Consider the following 21,907-nt stretch of genomic DNA (forward strand, 5'->3'; position numbering starts at 1 on the left):
CAGCCTTCATAGATGCTCGCGAACAGCACTTGCCACAGCAATCTGTTATACGGGGGATATTTGTCCGTGGTGAGAGTCTGTACGGCCATCACGGGCGGTGACGCGGCCCAGCGGAAATAGATGTTCGCGGTTCGAATCCAGCAGGTCGCCCTGGTTATCGCTGCAGGAACGTTATCCGTAAACTACGCACCGTCTGCTGCACAGTGGATGTCAACGATCCCGTGATGCCTTTCGTAAAGAGTGGGCCGTTGTGTGGTCCAAATTTTGCCACATATGAAAAATGACACCGCAACATCGCGGTGTAACTTATACGGCAGCAACGTCACCCCCCCTACCGCGAAGCTACCACCGTGGCCCGTGTCTTTGAAACAGCGGTGCCTTCCCGCGTGGCGACCGCCCCCTCGCCGTAACAACGCTGGCGCCTGTACCCACACGCACTCAGTCGTTGTTTTTATCACGAGTCCAGACGGTGTTCACTTGATGAACGATCTCTGTGTGATCCTCCAAATCTCTCCCCCCCGCACCACGGGCGGGCTGGCGGGCTGGTGCGTGGGCCCCCCCCCCGCGTGCAGGGCGAGGTGTGGCTGCCGGCAGAGGTGACGGAGGGGGAGGGCAGCCCCGGGGGACTCCCGTCGGCCGCGAGCCTCTACCGCACCGCCCGGCAGCACGTGTATGCCGTGCTGTTCCACTACCACGACGGCGGGCAGCCGGGGCAGCCGGGGCAGCCTGGACGGCAGCCGTTGGAGCCAGCACAGCTCGGGCACCTGGGGCAGCATGCAGGTGGAGAAATAGCCGAGCAAAATAACTAAGCGGATAGTGCACAACTCCATTTCGTACCTGTACCTCCACATGCAAGAGCCGAGTACTTTTTTTACACATCTCATCAGCGACACGGCCTTCAGCAGCATTTCAGCAGGATCGGTTCAATCTGTACAAGGAAACTACGATTGGCCGGTTTCAACATTCATTGTCTCATCAGCAGAGCCAGGCTCACTTGAACCAATGCTGGTGAACTGCCAGATGTTATTTGGCAAAGATCCCCTCTCTGTTAGATATGGGTCCTAGTCCGACGCTAAACTATGTAACGCAAATGAATATTTTTGTCTTTTTTGTGGAGGGATGGGTGTGTGAAGGAGGGGTACGTTGTCTACGTGGAGGGACGGGTGTGTGAAGGAGCGGTGCGTTGTCTATGTGGAGGGACGGGTGTGTGAAGGAGGGGTACGTTGTCTATGTGGAGGGACGGGTGTGTGATGGAGGGGTACGTTGTCTATGTGGAGGGATGGGTGTGTGAAGGAGGGGTACGTTGTCTTTGTGGAGGGACGGGTGTGTGAAGGAGGGGTACGTTGTCTGTGGAGGGATGGGTGTGTGAATGAGAGGGTTACGTTGTCTATGTGGAGAGACGGGTGTGTGAAGGAGAGGGGTACGTTGTCTATGTGGAGGGACGGGTGTGTGAATGAGAGGGGTACGTTGTCTATGTGGAGGGACGGCTGTGTGAAGGAGGGCTGCGTTGTCTATGTGGAGGCACGGGTGATGGTGGTGGTTGCCCTGTGTGCACTTTAAGGCCACATGTAGTGTCGAACGCCCGCTGGCAGGAGATCACGGGATAGATCCAGCAGGTGCCATGGGTTGACTGAGATGGCTGGTAGATGCACCACTTGTGCCCCCTACTGTGTTAACTTAATGTGTTTTAGCTGCCCGCGCTCGTTGTTGGGAGCATCGCTGCTCTGCTCTCTGCTGTTGTTGGAAGGGCGACTGCCTCCAACTGCCCAGTAGCGTCCTTCACGAGCCTCCTCCACATAGCCTGGCACAAGCGCCGTGGTGACATCACCGCCGCTTCGTGGCGAATGGCGGCTGTTGGTGGCACGCAGGCTGCGCGGCGCGCATCAGGGAGTGGAGGCCGAGCGGGTGCCTGTGCCTCTCGGAGCTGGTGCCGCCACTGGCGCTGCCCACCTCCGCCCACCGATGCCCGCCTCCCCTCGAGCTCTGGGCGGCGCAGGGCCCTGAGGGCGACGCCAGGCGCCTGGGCGCCTTCCTCGCCTGCCTCCGCTGCGACGGCACGCCCGGCCTTCGCAACCAGGCGAGCGTGCCGCCCTACTTCCTCCTCTTGTGCTGCGTGCTCCGGTAAGTGCCCCTGGGGAGGCGGGGGGGGGGTTGTAGACGGGGGGAGATTGAGTGAGCATCAAATGGCATAAGTCTCAACATGACGACTCACTCCGAACACTCGCCCTTGACCCTGACATGAACCCCTATCACTATCCCTTATCACCCCTATCGCTATCCTCCAACTCTAGCCTCCTATTCCCTTTCGCTGTCCGCTAACTCTGTCTCAAATCACTATCCGTTATCACTAACCCCTATCCCCCCCTATCAATAAGCCCCAAAACTAACACGACACCCTTATCCCCTCTCACTATCCCTGACGTTCACCCATCCACCTACTCGCCGTCCTACTCGTTGACCGCACTGCAGGCCCATGTCACCTCCGTGCAGCAGCTCGCCGTGAGTCCGTGTTCCCGTACGGCCACGTCGCACCGAGCTCAATATTCTGGGGTCATGGTCATTGTGCCTGTAGCGTCGTGTATTTTATTTGTTTATTCGGATTTTATGAAACAACAACAACACAGCCCCGAAACAATGTTTTAGGTGACAGATAAAACTGTACGGGGAAAAAACTCTGGGCCCTCAGAGCCGACACGACCAGGTCTATAAGATGGGGGAATTTAACTGCGGGTGTAGGGGAGGGGTATACATCTATCACCTCTTTCACAAAAGAATCGCGTCGGTGGAGCCAATATGCTTTTAGCTGGAGGGGGGAAGGGAAGGGGTGGTCAGGGAAGAAGGTGGGGGTACAGTCATCTTACGGAGGGGTAGTCCGTCCCGTGCCCTCTGTTGTGCATTTTTTCAAATCCATAAACGCCACCCCCCCCCCCCCATCGCAACAGAAACGTCGGTGCAGAACCACTTTGAACAACAGCCACCTGGCCATCACAAATGATAGTGGCTTATCATCATATGGAAATTTACAGCAGCAAAATACTCTCAACGCATGTTGATTCTAAATGTGGAGGGAAAGACCGGAGGACCCGGAGAAAAATCCATACGACTACGGGGAGAGAGAGAGACACGCAAACTCCAAATATGCAGCAAGCGTCAGGGTTGGTATCGAACCAACAATCTCCTCTATACCAGGCGAGGAAAATAACATCTCGCCACGCAGAAATATGGATAAAAATCACTCGACCTTATGTGCAAAAACCACCAACAGTTCCCGAAGAACTACGATGTGGTGATTATTTTGATGGGGACCAAAGACAAGAGGACCACAATGTAGTCCTTCAGGAAATGGCGATGGTTTTCACGTAATGCTGCACACAGGCTGCGAGTGCCTTGTACTCACGTGTCTACAGTGTGTTTGTGTGGAGCGGTGGCGCAGTGGTTAGCGCACTGCGCCTCGTACCCGGCAGAGACCCGTGTTCGATTCCCGCTCGTGGCCACCAACACAGAGCGGTCCTCGGCCTCCCCTAGGTTGACTCGGCCTCAAACGGGTACGTGGTGCTGTTGCGTAAACGTCGCGACTGGGGAAACAAAGGCGGCCGGGCGGGGGTGGTGCCGGGCACCCACTCCCTCGTGCGCCGTGCCGGCCTTCGTAGGCAAGCGCGGCTGCTACTCGCTAACAGCGCTTGCCCCGACAAACTTTTAAGGCTACACAGGGGAGCTTTGTGCTTGGGTGGTGCCCGTTGTGGGGGGCCAGGTACATGCTGCAGTGGCCTGGCCCGGGGGAGCTGCTGTCCAGATCGGAGATGAATGCGTTCCTGGCGCAGGCCGTGACCCTGCACCACCGCAGCCTCGCCGAGCTCAGGGACCTCGAGGTGGCGACCGAACGTCAACAGTTGCACACACACACACACAACAAACACACTGACGCAACATTCACGCAACACACACACAAGATGAACACACACACAAGACTAACACGCGCAGAACACGCTCACCACACGCCACTCACAACCGCACACCCCACTCAAACACCACACACGCACCACCACACACCCACGGGGTGACGCCGGTGTGCAGGTGCAGCAGGTGAGCGCGCGCGGCGTGGCGTTGGCGAGGCTGTTCATGTGCGGCGTGGAGATGGCGCTGGTTGCCAACGACGCGTGCGGCCGGCCCGTGTCGCTCGCCTGCGCCGCGCCCTGGAACTACTTCGACGGGAAACTCTTCCAGCGCAAGCTGGCCGACTCGGCCATGCAGCCGCTGCTCGAGCTGTGCGACGGCAAGGTCAGGCGCACACGTATACACACGTGCGCGCACACGTACACGGGCACACGCGCGCACATGCACACTGTGCGCGCATGCGCGCACACGCTCGTACATGTGCACACGGTCGCACATGTACACATGCGCACACATACACAGGTACACAAAAACAACAACAACCGCCAATCGCCACTAAGTGGCGGTGACGTCACCACGACGCTTGTGCCAGGTACACGTGCACACGCGCACACATGTGCGCACGTACGTACGTGTACACGCACGTACGTACGTGTACACGTACATACGTACGTGTACACGCACGTACGTACGTGTACACGTACATACGTACGTGTACACGCACGTACGTACGTGTACACGTACATACGTACGTGTACACGCACACCAACTTCGAAGAGGAGGAAAATCAAAGCCAGGAGGAGGCGGAGGTGCAATGGCATTTGGGTTTTGAGCGATGAGACGGTTATTCTGGAAGTCCGCGTTGCTCCGCCCCTTTGCTGGCACAGCGGCGGTGGTGACGATTGGCGTCGATTGGCGCCGTGACTCCACCGGACGAGATCATTAAACTCCTCGTTCCTCTCGTCGTCGTCGTTGTCATCGTTGTGCCCCTCCCGTCTGCGTGCGGCACCGCCCGCGTCGTCGCGCAGGACGAGCTGGCGGCGCGCGCCCTCGAGATGCGCAAGTGCATTGCGGACGGGCTGACGCTGCCGCTCCCGGTGCTGAGCAGGCCCCCGGCAACCGACAGGGAAGGAGTCGGCGCCTCCGCGACGTTCCGACTCCCGGCGGTGGATCGTGAGACAATCGTCCTCCCTGCCGGGGCCTCCTGGACGCTCCAGCCCAAGAGAGGGGTGGGCAGGGCCCGTGAAGGTGCGAGTGGAATGCGCAGGGCGGTCGCGGGGCCCGCTGCGATTGTGATTGGTGCGACCGAAAGAGCCGCTGCTTTACACGCGACTCGCGTCATCAACCGGCGTGGTGAAGTATGGCCAAACAACTCCCCGTCCCCCCCCTCCCCCACTCTGCCCGCGTGACCCTGGCGTGCAGATGGCCGTGCGGTTCTGCGGCGTGGTGGCGGGAGGCTGAAGGTTGCCGGCGTGACGGTGGCCACGTGGTCGGGCGGTCCCAGGGTGGGCCGCCAGGAGGAGCGAGGTTTCCCGGCGGTGGCGCTGGCATCGTCGCCTCTCCCACGTCCTCCGCCGCCTCCTCCGACGGCGACACGTCGCTCGTCGGGCCGTTCGCCGCACAGAGGTGACGGACGCAAGCCAGCGGCGGTGCATTCGCTCGGCCATGAGAACTGGCCGGGCCCGGCGTGGTTCCGCCAAGGGAGGGGATTTAAAAACCACTCCCCACTTCCGCAATCTGCGACCGGTTTCCGAAGGTTGCCAACCAACGAGATTGGCGCCCGCGTTCGAAACCCCAACGCGGCCGTGGGGCTCGCTCACGCCACGGCTGGTGGAAGGGGCCGCCACTGGAGGCCGCTCTAGAGCGGTACTCGGCCTAATCTTTCACGTCTCTATAGAGAGGGGGCCTCGCCACCACTCGACCCCCGCCGCGTGAACCTAATTGACAACACCGCTGGGTGGGCAGAGGCGCACGGCCGTGGCGGGGGTCTAGGACGGGGGTACGCGGACCCCTGGGGTTACATGGGCAATGTCCCAAGGTGTACATGAGGTGATTTATAAATTATATCGTACGTGAGAGTCATTGGTGAATAATAATGTTGCATGAATCTGCCAATATAAAATAACTACGATAAAATTTAAATCCATATGGTAACCTAGAACGAAATAAAATACCTTTATAAAGTCATTAATTGTAAACAACGTGGTTTACAAGAGTAGCCAGCCAGCGTGAACAAATGATGTCACGCGTGCAGGGTGTCCGTTTATCTTTTATATTCGCTTGCAAGTTACTAGCTAGGTAGAGGATACCTAAAAAAATGGACAATTGGTTAAAATATTGACGTTCATTATCCATACATTTATTTCTCAGAACCATGTTGGCTCTCAGGCAAGGGGGGCTACTCGATTGAAACGAAATTCAACAAGGGGCGTACAGAGTAGCCAAACAAGGTTGGGAATGACCGCTGGTCTAGGAAACTCGTGCCGCTATATTTGCTCTGCGCTTCAACTTTGCGCGGTGCTGTGTCTCTCGGAAGATGCGGGGTGCACCCAAACTTGACCGCGCACGTGCATGCACGCATACACTCGCACGTACACACGCATACACTCGCACGTACACACGCATACACTCGCACGTACACACGCATACACTCGCACGTACACACGCATACACTCGCACGTATACACGCGCTCATGCTGACGGATCGTTACCGCCCACGGTCTCTCACCGAGCCGCGTTGTCTTTTTCTGTCGCCGCTAGGCCGACGGCGCGACGGGGCTGTCGGGGGACCATTGGCCGCATCGCCGTGATCGGCGAGCCACTAGCGCAGCGCAGGCCCGCGGCCTTCTCCTGGCATGGGGGTCCCCCTCCGCTAGCCCTCCCCCACCCCCCTTACGCTAGCCCTCCCCCGCCCACCTTTGTGAGAGTGGGGGACGGGGGAGCCTCGATGTGATAACTCCACGGCGGAGGCCGGTGAGTGAATGTTGAATGTTTCTCACCGGGGCCACTGCTTGTCGCCGGCCGAGGTTCGAGGTTTGCATCCGGCAGGCCGCCCCGGTTAACGCGTCGTTCGAAACGGGGCTCAGCCACATCTCGGGAGTCCGCGACCTCAAAAATTGCCCCTCGGGTTCCCCTCCCCGCACCCCAATCGCTCGCAGCAGCAGCGACGACATCCCGCCCGCCGGCGCGAAACTAGCGGGCGCGGTAGCGGCTGCGGCCGTGGTGGCGAGACACGGCGGGGTGATGGCCCTGCGTTGCCGCGAGAGTGACGCTGTAAGATACCGCGCTCGCACACTCGTCCAGCGACCCTGGTGCTCGTCGTCGCCCGGCGGAGGCCTCGGCAGGCGGAGCGGAGAGAGCGGCCGCGGGAGCCGTTTCCCGCTGCTACGTCCTTCTGGAAGTTGACGTTGAAGTTCATCGTTTGCTTGTGCTGATTGTATAAACCTTCGCGCAGAGAAAGGTTTAATAAAAAAAAATTAACGTTCGGATAGAGAGAAAATGCATTGCGGAATTTGCGTTCCGAGTGGAACAAATATTTGTGTGAACCTCATAATTACCACTGATTTAGCCAGGGAGGGTCCTGCTCCATTGGGATGTTTGGCTGACGCCAGGGACGTTGTGCGTTTCACCACGCGAGGAAACCGGAGAACCCCGGGGGAAACCCACGGAGAACAGAGTGAGAGAATAACAACAATAACAACCTCGACACAGAGGTCTCGCGTCGCGCTGCGACGCGCGGCCGCCAGGGGTCGCTGTGAGCCCGATGGTGAGGAGGTGCTTGCAATTTCACCCTGAATCGTTAACCGATTTGTCAGTTACCGGTTCGGGTTAAAAATGTTACGTTTTTTGCTCGACATTCCTGTTCACGTCGAAAACTGACAACCGTTTAAAAATATATATTTTGGTTACTGGTTATTCCCAAATCTCGATTTCACATGTGTTCAGTGCTCTGCATCGGAAGGGGAAGTTGGGTAACGAAGGCGCTGGTTGGCGGGAATGTATAAGCGGCGGGCGGCCTCTGTCACCGCCTGGTTAAACTTAACCCTCGTTGCTCTGTTGAAAAATAAAAGTGCAGCACCGCATTTGCTCGCTCGCTGTGCATTGCGCGTGTGTGGTGCGCGTGCGTGGGCGTTGCGGTAGTGTTAGCGGTTAGCGCGCTGGGCTACGAACCTGGCGACCCGAGTTCGATTCACGCTCGCGGCCAACATCGGTGACGATTATCTGAACCGATCACGGGCCTCACCGAGGTCGGCTCATCCAGCACCACGGCCACCCCCTCGTGTGCCGTTCTGTCCTTCACAGGTACTCTCTAAAGACACTTGCCCCAACAGTCTGTTAAGGCTATACGAGGTGTCTTTGGTGCTTGCGTATATGTGGTGTATGAGGAGGCTCGTGAAGGTCGCTACTTGGCAGTGACGGGCCAGGTGTTACTCTGAGGCTACTCTGGAGTTGGAGGCAGTTTTCCTTCAGCAACTGGGGAGGAGCGACAAAGAGTGTTGGGCGGTTAAAACTTAGCGAGTTGGCACAGTGGAGAGCACAGATGGTGCATCTGCCAGTCATCTCAAGTCTGCCCGTGACGACTTGCCAGCAGCGAGCCTTCCACTCTTCACGTGGTCTCAAGGTGCACCTCGCCTGGCACAAGTGTCGTGACGTTACCGCCACTTGGTGATGAACGGCGGTTTTGTGTGGACACGTGTGGTGTGTTGTGAATGCTGTGTGGCGAGTGGTGTGGTGTTTGGAAAGCGTGGTGAATGGCGAGTGTAGTGAGTGGTGCTTGGGGAGTGTGGTGAATGGTGAGTGTGGTGAGTGGTGCTTGGGGAGTGTGGTGAATGGTGAGTGTGGTGAGTGGTGCTTGGGGAGTAGTGAATGGTGAGTGTGGTGAGTGGTGCTTGGGGAGTGTGGTGAATGGTGAGTGTGGTGAGTGGTGCTTGGGGAGTAGTGGTGAATGGTGAGTGGTGCTTGGGGAGTAGTGGTGAATGGTGAGTGGTGCTTGGGGAGTAGTGGTGAATGGTGAGTGGTGCTTGGGGAGTAGTGGTGAATGGTGAGTGTGGTGAGTGGTGCTTGGGGAGTGTGGTGATTGTGGTGAGTGGTCTGGTGCGTGGGGTCATGGCGCTCGCATTCCGACTGCGACCCCGCGCGATAACCTCCGTGTTTGACTCCCGAGCAAACAATCACCAAACAACCACCAACCACCACCAAACACCACCAAACAACCACCAACCACCACCAAACAACCACCACCAAACACCACCAAACAACCACCAACCACCACCAAACAACCACCACCAAACAACCACCGACCACCAAACAACCAAACAATCACCAAACCACCAACCACCACCAAACATCCAATAAAAAACTACCACCAAACATCAATCACCGCCAAACATCCACCAACCACCAAACAACCACCACCAAACAACTACCGCCAAACATCCACCACCAAACCACCACCAAACAACTACCACCAACGGTCTATAGTTTGGGTTTATCACAGAATTCCTTGTGTTTAGTTTGTTGTCCTACTCCCGCACCTCCAAGGAGCACGGCTGGCTACGTACGGTGCGAAAGAAGTTCTACACACAGTCGCACCACAAGTTTCCATTCGCGAGGTGCAGCATTGGCCTGGCGATGTTGCGATGCGGTTGTTGGCTCGACCACCAATGTCTTCCAAAGCCAAATATAATAATATAATAATAGGGATAGAATGCAACCAAAACCATCGGACCACTTTAGCGAAGCATTAAATAAATATTTTAAAAAACGCTTTATTAATGGTCTCTTGACAAACTTCCAATAACTCATCTCGTCTCGTAAACTCCCCACGTGGTCCCCCGGCCCTAGAGAGCGAAGAAGCGAGGGCGAGGGAGCGATAACTCAGCGACTGACTCGCCCTCAGCTCTCGTGTTTCCTTGTCGACAACGTGAAACCCATAATCGAGGTCAAGAGGTCACCCCTGGTCTCGAGTCCCTGATGCCACTGCGTCTCCACATCCGCTCCGCTTGTTCGCACCGTCGACCCCGCACTCACCTCGCAGCTGTGCGCCCAAATCCCCACCCCCGGCCATAGGAATGTGGAATTTCCACCGCTGTATTTTTTCCTCCAAACGCCATCCGAATTTGTTTTTAAATCTCCAACTTTTGCCACTTCTCCACATACATCGTCTGCTGCCCGCATGGCTTCCCGCCCTGCAGATGAGCACCAATGCTTCAATTCTCAATTGGGGGGGGGGGGGGGGGGGGTATTGTGTTACACGCAGCATTTGCAACCTGACAAACCCTTAATAATCAGCATAACAATTATAAAAGTGATCGCGACAATGTTCTACCACAGCTCACAGCACCGTGACCAGGTGCCCCGAACAACGACAAACATGTGGCTGCCTGTAATCCAGCATTGGAGGCAGCAGCAGCAGCGAGGGTTGGTGGTACACAGATGGTGCGAAACTCCCTTTCTACCCGTGGGCGTCTAGGAGGAGCCTTTCCCTGGCCCGCCAGGGTTAAGGCGGTACGGCACAAGGTGTGACCACCTGTGCCATTTGTATGGGAATAGAGTGTTTCCCCCTCGCACGCGTGGGGTTTTTTCCAAGTGCTCCTGATTCCCCCTCAACATGTAGTTAATTGGGCCGATTTCACCGCCTGGCTTCTGCTACCTTCCCACTCATCTGTGGTTCCTCCTGGCATCGCTGAGTCTCCTCTCCCTCTCGACGTGAGCCAGCGAGTTCCGTACGCGTTACAATCTGAAATAGTCATCATCAGTATGAGTTCATCGCGGTGAGGAATCTACGCACCCGTTCCACCAGAACACACGGCGGTTGCTTCGGGCTCGCTGCGTTGGCTGTATCGGGGCAGTCGCCAGTGATAGACGCCTGACGGTTCGCACCTCGCCGCTTTCGCAGGCTGATGGAGGACTCCTCCGATCGTTCCATTGAAGGAGGCAGCATCCCGCGCGCCATCTTCTCCCTCCACGTGGCGGCGTCGTCGTCATCGCCGTCGTCATCGCCGTCGTCATCGCCGTCGTCATCGCCGTCGTCATCGCCGTCGTTGTGACGCGCACGAGAGCGGTGCAGCTGCGAGACACCCCAGGGGCTGTCCCGTCGTCCGATAACACAAATGAACATGCAGATCATTCCGCCTCCAACTCGTATATGTCAGTCCACATAAAAACACGTTCAACATGTTTTATACATCCCGTCAGCCATACGGACCGTCCCTCTGGGAGTGCATCATTTCAGCGGCAGTCCAATCGATACAAACAAGACCATGGACCCGTTTCGACATGAATCGTCTCATCAGCAGCAGAGTCAGACTCGCGTGTGTGTATGCACGTTGTTGAACCTCTTTCGCACCGTACGTAGCTAACCGTGCTAATCGGAGTTGCGGGGAAAGGTCAACAAACTAAACACACAATAAGCAATGATGACGATGACGACACAAGCAGTTCTAGAGAAATTAACCAATGCTGGTGGGACTGCCCCATGTTGGAAGCGAGGGACCTCTCGGGGGGCGGGGCTAGTGGGGGAGTGTCTGGGGGGGCGGGGATGGTGGGAGAGTGTGGGGGGAGGGCGAGGGGGCGGGGCTGGTGAGGGAGTGTGGGGGGTAAACATCGCCACTGGGGAGACAAAGGTGGCCAACCACCCCCTCGTGCACCGTGCCGGCCTTCACAGGTGCTGCTCGCTAACAGCACTTGCCCCAACAGTCTGTTCAGGCTATACGGGGGATCTTTGTCTTTGGTGGGCGAGTGTCTGGGGCGGGGGGCGGGGTGAGAGAACTCTTCCGTGTCCCCCCCCCCGCGGGTCCCCCCCCCCGCGGGTTCCCCCGGGAGGGACGGGGAGGGGGGCTGGAAGGGGAGGGAGGGGGGAGGGGTTCTATTATTACGCACGATGGCAGCAGTCGCGATGTGGTGCAGCGGCTAAATGCCACCAATGTGGAGGCCTCCTGCTGCTGCTGCTGGCCACGACGAGAGGGCTTCAGCAACGAGAGAGAGGGAGAGGAGAGAGTTGTTGTCGCTCTTCCTCATCCACCTCTTCCTCCTCCACCTCCTCCTCCACTGTTGAAGGAGCGCAGACCACAGTGGGTTCACTGTGGGGTCCAGAGTGTGGGTTGCATGGCCACAGTCTTACTCCTGTGGCTTGTGTCTTTAATGTATCTCTATGTATCTATATGTGTCTCTATGTATCTCTATGTATCTCTGTGTGTATCTCTGTGTGTATCTCTGTGTATCTCCATGTGTCTCTATGGGTCTCTATGTATCTCTATGTATCTCTATGTGTCTCTATGGGTCTCTGTGTGGGTTACATGGCCAGTCTCACTCCTGTGGCTTGTGTCTCAATGTATCTCTATGTATCTCTATGTGTCTCTATGTATCTCTATGGGTCTCTATGGGTCTCTATATGTCTCTATGTATCTCTATGTATCTCTATGGGTCTCTATGTATCTCTATGGGTCTCTATGTGTCTCTGGGTTACATGGCCACAGTCTCACTCCTGTGGCTTGTGTCTCTATGTATCTCTATGTATCTATATGTCTCTATGTATCTCTATGTGTCTCTATGGGTCTCTATGTATCTCTATGTATCTCTATGTGTCTCTATGGGTCTCTATGTATCTCTATGTATCTCTATGTGTCTCTATGGGTCTCTATGTATCTCTATGTATCTCTATGGGTCCATTTGAGTCTCTGTGGGGTCTCAATGGTGCCAGCTCCACTGTCCCTTCATGGGCCGTGTGGGCGGTGGCGGCTCCGCTGCTGCACGTGGCTGCTGCTGCTGCTGCTGCCTGTAGTCCAGCACTGTGGAGGCCTCCTGCTGCACGTGACTGCTGCACGTGACTGCTGCTGCCTGTAGTCCAGCACTGTGGAGGCAGCAGCGAGGGTTGGTGAATCACACGCAGATGGTGGGAAACTCCCCTTCCCGTGAGCGTCGAGGAGGGGCCGGACCCCTGGCTCTGCCAGGAGAAGGCGGTACACAGCAGCAACGTGGACTCCACCTGTTACATCTGTATGGGGATTGAGTGTTTCCCCCTCGCACGCGTGGGGTGCTCTCCGGGCGCTCCGGGTTCCCCCCACGTGTCTAAACACATTCATTGGGACGATGCCACCTCCATGAGTAGAGGGCCGCAGAGCTCGAGCGGGAAGTGAGGAGCGGATTCCGTGCCGCGGTGGCAGTGGCGCAGCGCCACGAGTCGCCATCGTCACGTGATTGTTCACAAGCGGTGCTCGCGAGCTGCGCTCTTCCCTCTGCATCCTGAGGGTCGCCGCCGGTGCGGGGGTGATCGCTCTTTAATGTGGTGCAAAGGGCTCGCGTATTTAGCACAACGTAAATGCAACGTTGTGGTGGTGGACGAAGGGGGGTGATGATGAGCGGAACTAAAAATAATTCCCCACCTCCCCCTGCCCCCCCCCCACCAGCCCCCCCCCCACCAGCCCCCCCACCTCCCACCGCTCCCCCCCCACCTCTCACCGCTCCCCTGCCCCCAAATGGTAGCGGCGCCACAGCCACAGGAGCTCTGCCCCCGTGACGAGCGACACGAAGCCAGCGGCACGGCACGCGGCACGGCAAGTCCTCGCTCAACGCGTGGCTCTTCACGCAACGCGCGTCCGCTAGAACGCGGTCGTTCCATCACACGCACAGAGCGCTCACCACAGCCACAGCACCTCGCCGATCTCGCCAAGCGCCATCGCCCGAACTCCGCTCCACCTCGCCGCAGCGGCGGCTTTGGCCGCTGGCCATCGCGGCGCATCGTCGCGCGGCGCCGTCGGGTGCGCTTCTGCGGCCGTCTGGAACGTTCTTCCTTCCCGTGTTAGGAAGCCACTCTCGCGATAAATACTATGCATGAATATTGCACTCGGAGAAACGAAGGCAGCTGCCACGGCCCGGAGTAAAGGTAACGAGCACACGGTGGTGACCTGCGATCCAGAGCGCACCGGTTCGAGTCCATCTCTCCGCGGGGCTGTTGAAGCAATGCGGCATGTTGATGATTAAGTCGCCCTCGGCCCCACCACCTCGATCCTCCCAGATTTAGGGTCAGGGTTAGGGTCAGGGTTAGGATCAGGCTCAGCATTCGGGGCAGTGTTGTGGTCAGGTTCAAGATCAGGGTCAGGGTCACCATTAGAGCGAGGCTCAGGGTCAGCGTTCGGCTCGGGGTAAGAGTCAGGGTCCTCCTGTGGGAGCCAGGCGCTCCAACTCGCGAGCGCACGTTGCGGTACTTGATGTATCGACCGCAGAGGGATTACGATGGCGGCGGGGGTGATGATGGGCCCGGGTGCGAGCACATGCGGGAGCTTGGTGGAGTGAGTGAGTGGGTGAGTGAGTGGGTGGGTAAGTGAGTGAGTGAATGAGTGAGTGAGTGGATGAGTGGGTGAGTGAGTGGGTGGGTAAGTGAGTAAATGAGTGAGTGGGTGAGTGAATGAGTGAGTGGATGAGTGGGTGAGTGAGTGGGTGGGTAAGTGAGTAAATGAGTGAGTGAGTGGGTGAGTGGGTGAGTGTTAGAGAGTGGATGAGTGAATGAGTGAGTGAGTGGATGAGTGAGTGGGTGAGTGAGTGAGTGAGTGGGTGGGTGAGTGAGTGAGTGAGTGAATGAGTGAGTGAGTGAGTGGACGAGTGAGTGAATGAGTGAGTCAGTGGGTTAGTGAATGAGTGAGTGGGTGAGTGGGTGGGTGAGTGGGTGAGTGAGTAAGTGAGTGGGTGGGTGGGTGAGTGGGTGAGTGAGTGAGTGGGTGAGATAGTTGGTGAGTAAGTGAGTGGGTGAGTGAGTGGGTTGGTGTGTGAGTGGGTGGGTGAGTGGGTGGGTGAGTGAGCGGGTGGGTCAGTGGGCGGGTGAGTGGGTGGGTGGGTGAATGAGTGAGTGAGTGGGTGAGTGAGTGGGTGAGTGAGTTGGTGGGTGAGTGGGTGGGTGGGTGGGTGAGTGAGTGAGTGAGTGGGTGGGTGAGTGAGTGGGTGGGTGAGTGGGTGGGTGGGTGAGTGAGTAGGTAAGTGAGTGGGTGGGTGAGTGAGTGAGCGAGTGGGTGAGTGAGTGAGCGAGCGAGTGGGTGAGTGAGTGAGCGAGCGAGTGGGTGAGTGGGCGAGCTAGCGAGTGGGTGAGTGGGCGAGCGAGTGAGTGGGCGAGTGAGTGAGCGAGTGAGCGAGCGAGTGGGTGAGTGGGCGAGCGAGCGAGTGGGTGAGTGAGTGGGTGAGTGAGTGAGCGAGCGAGTGAGCGAGCGAGTGGGTGAGTGGGCGAGCGAGCGAGTGGGTAAGTGAGTGGGTGAATGAGTGAGCGAGCGAGTGGGTGAGCAGTGGGTAAGTAAGTGGGTGATCAGTGGGCAAGTGAGTGGGTGAGCGAGCGAGCGAGTGGGTTAGTGGGTGAGTGAGTGGGGTCCCCCTCCCTGACCCCAGCGGCACACGGAACGGATCGGGGGTCAGGAGGTCGTGATTAATAAAACGAGGAATCTCTCATCACACTCCCACCACCCCCTAAACAGCCTCCTTTGTATTGCCCCACCCCCGCGACCCCTTCATTAAAGCCCCGGGCACCCCACGAGGCTCTGCGTCGAGGGGGGGGGGGGGGGGTGAAGCTCCCCCCCCACCCGCCTTGGCGGTGACGTCACGGCCCTGTGCGCCCGCTTCCTCTCCCTGCCGCTGTTCGCGGTTCGCGTCCCGCAGCAGCCCTGGTTAATGGTGGTCGTGGTGGTCGTGGTGGTGGATGGTTCACTGTTAGCTCGGGTGGGGAGCGGTAGTGTAGCGGTTAGCACGTCGCGCTGCGAACCCGGCATCCCAAGTTCGAGTCCAGCTCACGGCCAACACTGGTGACGATTATATCTGAACCGGTCCTGGGTCTTCTCCCCTAGGTCGACTCAGCCTCAAATGAGTACTCGTTGCGGTGTGTAAACGTCGCCACCGGGGAGACAAAGGCGGCCGGGCGTGGTGCTGGCTACCCACCCCCTCGTCGACCGTGCCGGCCTTCATAGGTGCTCGCTAACAGCACTTGCGCCTGCAGTCTGCTAAAGGCTACACGGGGGATCTTTGTCTTTGTATTTACTGTAAGCAAGACCCCCGCAACTCCGCGCCGTCTGCGTCGCTCGCCGCCGACGTTAAAGACCTTGTGACGTCACCTGGAAAGTGTTCCCAGCCCGCTGGGTGTCTGCGCCAACATTTCCGAGTTTTGAGAAATGACGCCGTAGTTTGACGCCCTTGGGATCGCACCAACAACTATACCAACAACAACAACCACAGCCGCCGCCGTTCCCCACCAATCGACGATGACGTCACCACGCCGCCTGTGCCAGGCTAGGTGCACTTTGAGGCCACGTGAGGTGACGAAGGCTCGCTGCTGGCAGGAGGTCACGGGACAGACCCAGCAGGTGCCACGGGTCGACTGACTGAGACGAGTGGCCGATGCACCACCTGTGCCCCCTACTGTGCCAACTTGCTGTGTTTTATCCGCCCGGCGCTCCGCTCGTTGTTGTGAGCGTCGCTCCTCCGCCCTCCGTTGTTGTTGGAGGGCGACTGCCTCCAACTGCCCAGCAGCAGCAGCGTCCTTCACGAGCCTCCTCCACACACACAAAGACCCCCCAGTGTAGCCTTAACAGACTGCTGGGGCAAGTGCTGCTAGCGAGCACCTATGAAGGTCGGCACTGCACACGAGGGGGTGGGTGGCCAACACCACTCCCGGCCGCCTTCGTCTCCCCAGTGACGATGTCTACTACACACCGCGCCAGGGACTCGTTTGAGTCCGAGTCGACCTTGGGGAAGCCCAGCTACCAATTCAGATAATCGTCACTGGTGTTGGCCGTTAGCGGGAATCGAACTCTGGATTGCCGAGTTCATAGCGCAGCGTAGCGCTAACCACGACAACACCGCTCCCCATTGGAGTCACACTGCAGCAGCAGCAGCAGCAGCGTGACACGTGGCAGGAGCGTCCCGAGAGAGCGAGGCTCGGGCGAGGCTCTCCTACCCGGGGTATACGGGCGCATTATTATTAAAAAATAATAAAACTGATGAACGTTGACCTCAGTCTCGGTGACCTCTCGTGCCACTGCGGTTGTTACAAGAGACCCCCTGCACTCCACAGGGGTCTCTGTCGAAGCCGGGCGGGGGGGGGACTAGGAGTCGCTAATCCCTCTGCCACCCCTCTCCATCCCCACGGTAATCCCCCCACTCTCGCCATGCTTCTTTTCACGAGCTCATCACAAATACAAAAACAAGAACAAATACATGAACAAGTACATCAATAAATAGATAAACACATACATAATCAAGTACATGAACAACACATAAACAAGTACATAAATAAATACATAAACAAATACATGAACAAATACATAAATAAATACATAAACAAACACATAAACAAATACATAAACAAATACATACAAAATACATAAACAAATACATGCAATCCCGCGCACCTCCGATTAGCGCGTTTGGCTCCGCACGGCGCGAACGAAGTCGAAGCAGCGTCCAGTCTCAGTCCTCGAGCCGTGGCTCAAGCGAAGCCCGACTCCGCTGCTGCCGATGAGACCCTCGGTGCTCAAAGCCGCCCCATGAGACCCTCGGTGCTCAACCTGCCCGTGAGACCCTCGGTGCTCAAAGCCGGCCGATGAGACCCCCGGTGCTCAACCGGCCCGTGAGACCCTCGGTGCTCAAAGCCGGCCCATGAGACCCTCGGTGCTCAACCGGCCCATGAGACCCTCGGTGCTCAACCGGCCCATGAGACCCTCGGTGCTCAACCGGCCCGTGAGACCCTCGGTGCTCAACCGGCCCATGAGACCCTCGGTGCTCAACCGGCCCATGAGACCCCGGTGCTCAACCGGCCCATGAGACCCTCGGTGCTCAACCGGCCCATGAGACCCCGGTGCTCAACCGGCCCATGAGACCCTCGGTGCTCAACCGGCCCATGAGACCCTCGGTGCTCAACCGGCCCATAGTTTTGCGCGTGGAGTGACACCCCCGAGTTTCGTCGTCTCACCAATCCGTCGTCGTCACGTGACGAGTACCGCCAACACCCGATCTGCGTCGCGTCAAGCCCCACACTCACGTCACGTGAAGCCCCACGCTCACGTGAAGCCCCACACTCACGTCACGTCCCACACTCACGTCACGTGAAGCCCCACGCTCACGTGGAGCCCCACGCTCACGTGGAGCCCCACACTCACGTCACGTCCCACACTCACGCCACGTGAAGCCCCACACTCACGTCACGTGAAGCCCCACACTCACGTGAAGCACCACACGTCACGTCGCTGACGGCATCGTCCGCCCTTCTCGCTATCCGCCCTTTCTCAGCCTTCGCCACCACCACCACCACCCACCCTGTACATCGCTTTCATTCACGTCGTTTCGATATTCCTCGCAACTTTCAAGAACGCATCCCCGACGCCAACCGGGGTGCTGCTGTGTTAAACCGGTGCCGCCTATGGGTTCAGTCATCGTGATTTACACAACGACCTTGCTGAACACGTTACCTGCCGGGGCCATCTCTCTTAGCCACATACGGCCACTGGTGCCGTGGAGTATTTGCCACCTCTGGGTGTGAACTACCTCGCCTGGTACACAGGAGATGTTAACTACCTCGCCTGGTACACAGAAGATGTTAACTACCTCGCCTAGTACACAGAAGATGTTAACTACCTCGCCTGGTGACTAGGAGATGTTAACTACCTCGCCTGGTACACAGGAGATGTTAACTACTTCGCCTGGTGACTAGGAGATGTTAACTACCTCGCCTGGTGTACAGGAGATGTTGACTACCTCGCCTGGTACACAGAAGATGTTAACTACCTCGCCTGGTACACAGGAGATGTTGACTACCTCGCCTGGTACACAAGAGATGTTAACTACCTCGCCTGGTACACAGGACATGTTAACTACCTCGCCTGGTACACAGAAGATGTTAACTACCTCGCCTGGTGTACAGGAGATGTTAACTACCTCGCCTGGTACACAGGAGATGTTAACTACCTCGCCTGGTACACAGAAGATGTTAACTACCTCGCCTGGTGACTAGGAGATGTTAACTACCTCGCCTGGTACACAGGAGATGTTAACTACCTCGCCTGGTGACTAGGAAATGTTAACTACCTCGCCTGGTACACAGAAGATGTTAACTACCTCGCCTGGTGACTAGGAGATGTTAACTACCTCGCCTGGTGACTAGGAGATGTTAACTACCTCGCCTGGTGACTAGGAGATGTTAACTACCTCGCCTGGTGTACAGGAGATGTTAACTACCTCGCCTGGTACACAGGAGATGTTAACTACCTCGCCTGGTACACAGGAGATGTTAACTACCTCGCCTGGTACACAGGACATGTTAACTACCTCGCCTGGTGTACAGGAGATGTTAACTACCTCGCCTGGTGTACAGGAGATGTTGACTACCTCGCCTGGTGTACAGGAGATGTTAACTACCTCGCCTGGTACACAGGAGATGTTAACTACCTCGCCTGGTGACTAGGAGATGTTAACTACCTCGCCTGGTACACAGGAGATGTTAACTACCTCGCCTGGTGTACAGGAGATGTTAACTACTTCGCCTGGTGTACAGGAGATGTTAACTACCTCGCCTGGTGTACAGGAGATGTTGACTACCTCGCCTGGTGTACAGGAGATGTTAACTACCTCGCCTGGTGTACAGGAGATGTTAACTACCTCGCCTGGTGTACGGGAGATGTTAACTACCTCGCCTGGTACACAGGAGATGTTGACTACCTCGCCTGGTGACTAGGAGATGTTAACTACCTCGCCTGGTACACAGGAGATGTTAACTACCTCGCCTGGTGTACAGGAGATGTTAACTACCTCGCCTGGTACACAGGAGATGTTAACTACCTCGCCTGGTGACTAGGAAATGTTAACTACCTCGCCTGGTACACAGGAGATGTTAACTACCTCGCCTGGTGACTAGGAGATGTTAACTACCTCGCCTGGTACACAGGAGATGTTAACTACCTCGCCTGGTGACTAGGAAATGTTAACTACCTCGCCTGGTACACAGGAGATGTTAACTACCTCGCCTGGTACACAGGAGATGTTAACTACCTCGCCTGGTGTACAGGAGATGTTAACTACCTCGCCTGGTACACAGGAGATGTTAACTACCTCGCCTGGTGACTAGGAAATGTTAACTACCTCGCCTGGTACACAGGAGATGTTAACTACCTCGCCTGGTGACTAGGAGATGTTAACTACCTCGCCTGGTACACAGGAGATGTTAACTACCTCGCCTGGTGACTAGGAAATGTTAACTACCTCGCCTGGTACACAGGAGATGTTAACTACCTCGCCTGGTACACAGGAGATGTTAACTACCTCGCCTGGTGACTAGGAAATGTTAACTACCTCGCCTGGTACACAGGAGATGTTAACTACCTCGCCTGGTGACTAGGAAATGTTAACTACCTCGCCTGGTACACAGGAGATGTTAACTACCTCGCCTGGTGACTAGGAAATGTTAACTACCTCGCCTGGTACACAGGAGATGTTAACTACCTCGCCTGGTGACTAGGAGATGTTAACTACCTCGCCTGGTGTACAGGAGATGTTAACTACCTCGCCTGGTACACAGGAGATGTTAACTACCTCGCCTGGTACACAGGAGATGTTAACTACCTCGCCTGGTACACAGGACATGTTAACTACCTCGCCTGGTGTACAGGAGATGTTAACTACCTCGCCTGGTGTACAGGAGATGTTGACTACCTCGCCTGGTGTACAGGAGATGTTAACTACCTCGCCTGGTACACAGGAGATGTTGACTACCTCGCCTGGTGACTAGGAGATGTTAACTACCTCGCCTGGTACACAGGAGATGTTAACTACCTCGCCTGGTGTACAGGAGATGTTAACTACTTCGCCTGGTGTACAGGAGATGTTAACTACCTCGCCTGGTGTACAGGAGATGTTGACTACCTCGCCTGGTGTACAGGAGATGTTAACTACCTCGCCTGGTGTACAGGAGATGTTAACTACCTCGCCTGGTGTACGGGAGATGTTAACTACCTCGCCTGGTACACAGGAGATGTTGACTACCTCGCCTGGTGACTAGGAGATGTTAACTACCTCGCCTGGTACACAGGAGATGTTAACTACCTCGCCTGGTGTACAGGAGATGTTAACTACCTCGCCTGGTACACAGGAGATGTTAACTACCTCGCCTGGTGACTAGGAAATGTTAACTACCTCGCCTGGTACACAGGAGATGTTAACTACCTCGCCTGGTGACTAGGAGATGTTAACTACCTCGCCTGGTACACAGGAGATGTTAACTACCTCGCCTGGTGACTAGGAAATGTTAACTACCTCGCCTGGTACACAGGAGATGTTAACTACCTCGCCTGGTACACAGGAGATGTTAACTACCTCGCCTGGTGTACAGGAGATGTTAACTACCTCGCCTGGTACACAGGAGATGTTAACTACCTCGCCTGGTGACTAGGAAATGTTAACTACCTCGCCTGGTACACAGGAGATGTTAACTACCTCGCCTGGTGACTAGGAGATGTTAACTACCTCGCCTGGTACACAGGAGATGTTAACTACCTCGCCTGGTGACTAGGAAATGTTAACTACCTCGCCTGGTACACAGGAGATGTTAACTACTTCGCCTGGTACACAGGAGATGTTAACTACCTCGCCTGGTGACTAGGAAATGTTAACTACCTCGCCTGGTACACAGGAGATGTTAACTACCTCGCCTGGTGACTAGGAAATGTTAACTACCTCGCCTGGTACACAGGAGATGTTAACTACCTCGCCTGGTGACTAGGAAATGTTAACTACCTCGCCTGGTACACAGGAGATGTTAACTACCTCGCCTGGTACACAGGAGATGTTAACTACCTCGCCTGGTGTACAGGAGATGTTAACTACCTCGCCTGGTACACAGGAGATGTTAACTACCTCGCCTGGTGACTAGGAAATGTTAACTACCTCGCCTGGTACACAGGAGATGTTAACTACCTCGCCTGGTGACTAGGAGATGTTAACTACCTCGCCTGGTACACAGGAGATGTTAACTACCTCGCCTGGTGACTAGGAA

The 21,907-nt window shown here is 56.5% G+C and overlaps 1 protein-coding gene across 3 annotated transcripts in view; it reads left to right on the top strand.

Annotated features, from left to right (window-relative positions):
* LOC116954001 (constitutive coactivator of PPAR-gamma-like protein 2) overlaps window positions 1–7,976 on the top strand; it is a 32,097-nt gene extending 24,121 nt beyond the window's left edge. For all 3 annotated transcript variants that reach the window (XM_076052032.1, XM_076052031.1, XM_076052030.1), the window contains 7 exons: window positions 573–780; window positions 1,869–2,121; window positions 3,752–3,869; window positions 4,075–4,278; window positions 4,923–5,142; window positions 5,317–5,520; window positions 6,655–7,976. In XM_076052032.1, the coding sequence (XP_075908147.1) occupies window positions 573–780; window positions 1,869–2,121; window positions 3,752–3,869; window positions 4,075–4,278; window positions 4,923–5,142; window positions 5,317–5,520; window positions 6,655–6,704 (1,257 nt within the window). In that variant the 3' untranslated portion in view covers window positions 6,705–7,976. The remainder of the gene's footprint in view (window positions 1–572; window positions 781–1,868; window positions 2,122–3,751; window positions 3,870–4,074; window positions 4,279–4,922; window positions 5,143–5,316; window positions 5,521–6,654) is intronic.
* The last annotated feature ends 13,931 nt before the right edge of the window (window positions 7,977–21,907 follow it).

The sequence above is a fragment of the Petromyzon marinus genome, chromosome 53 (assembly GCF_048934315.1).
Source record: "Petromyzon marinus isolate PM22_M1 ecotype Great Lakes invasive population chromosome 53, UKy_Petmar_22M1.pri1.0, whole genome shotgun sequence".
Taxonomy (NCBI): domain Eukaryota; kingdom Metazoa; phylum Chordata; class Hyperoartia; order Petromyzontiformes; family Petromyzontidae; genus Petromyzon; species Petromyzon marinus.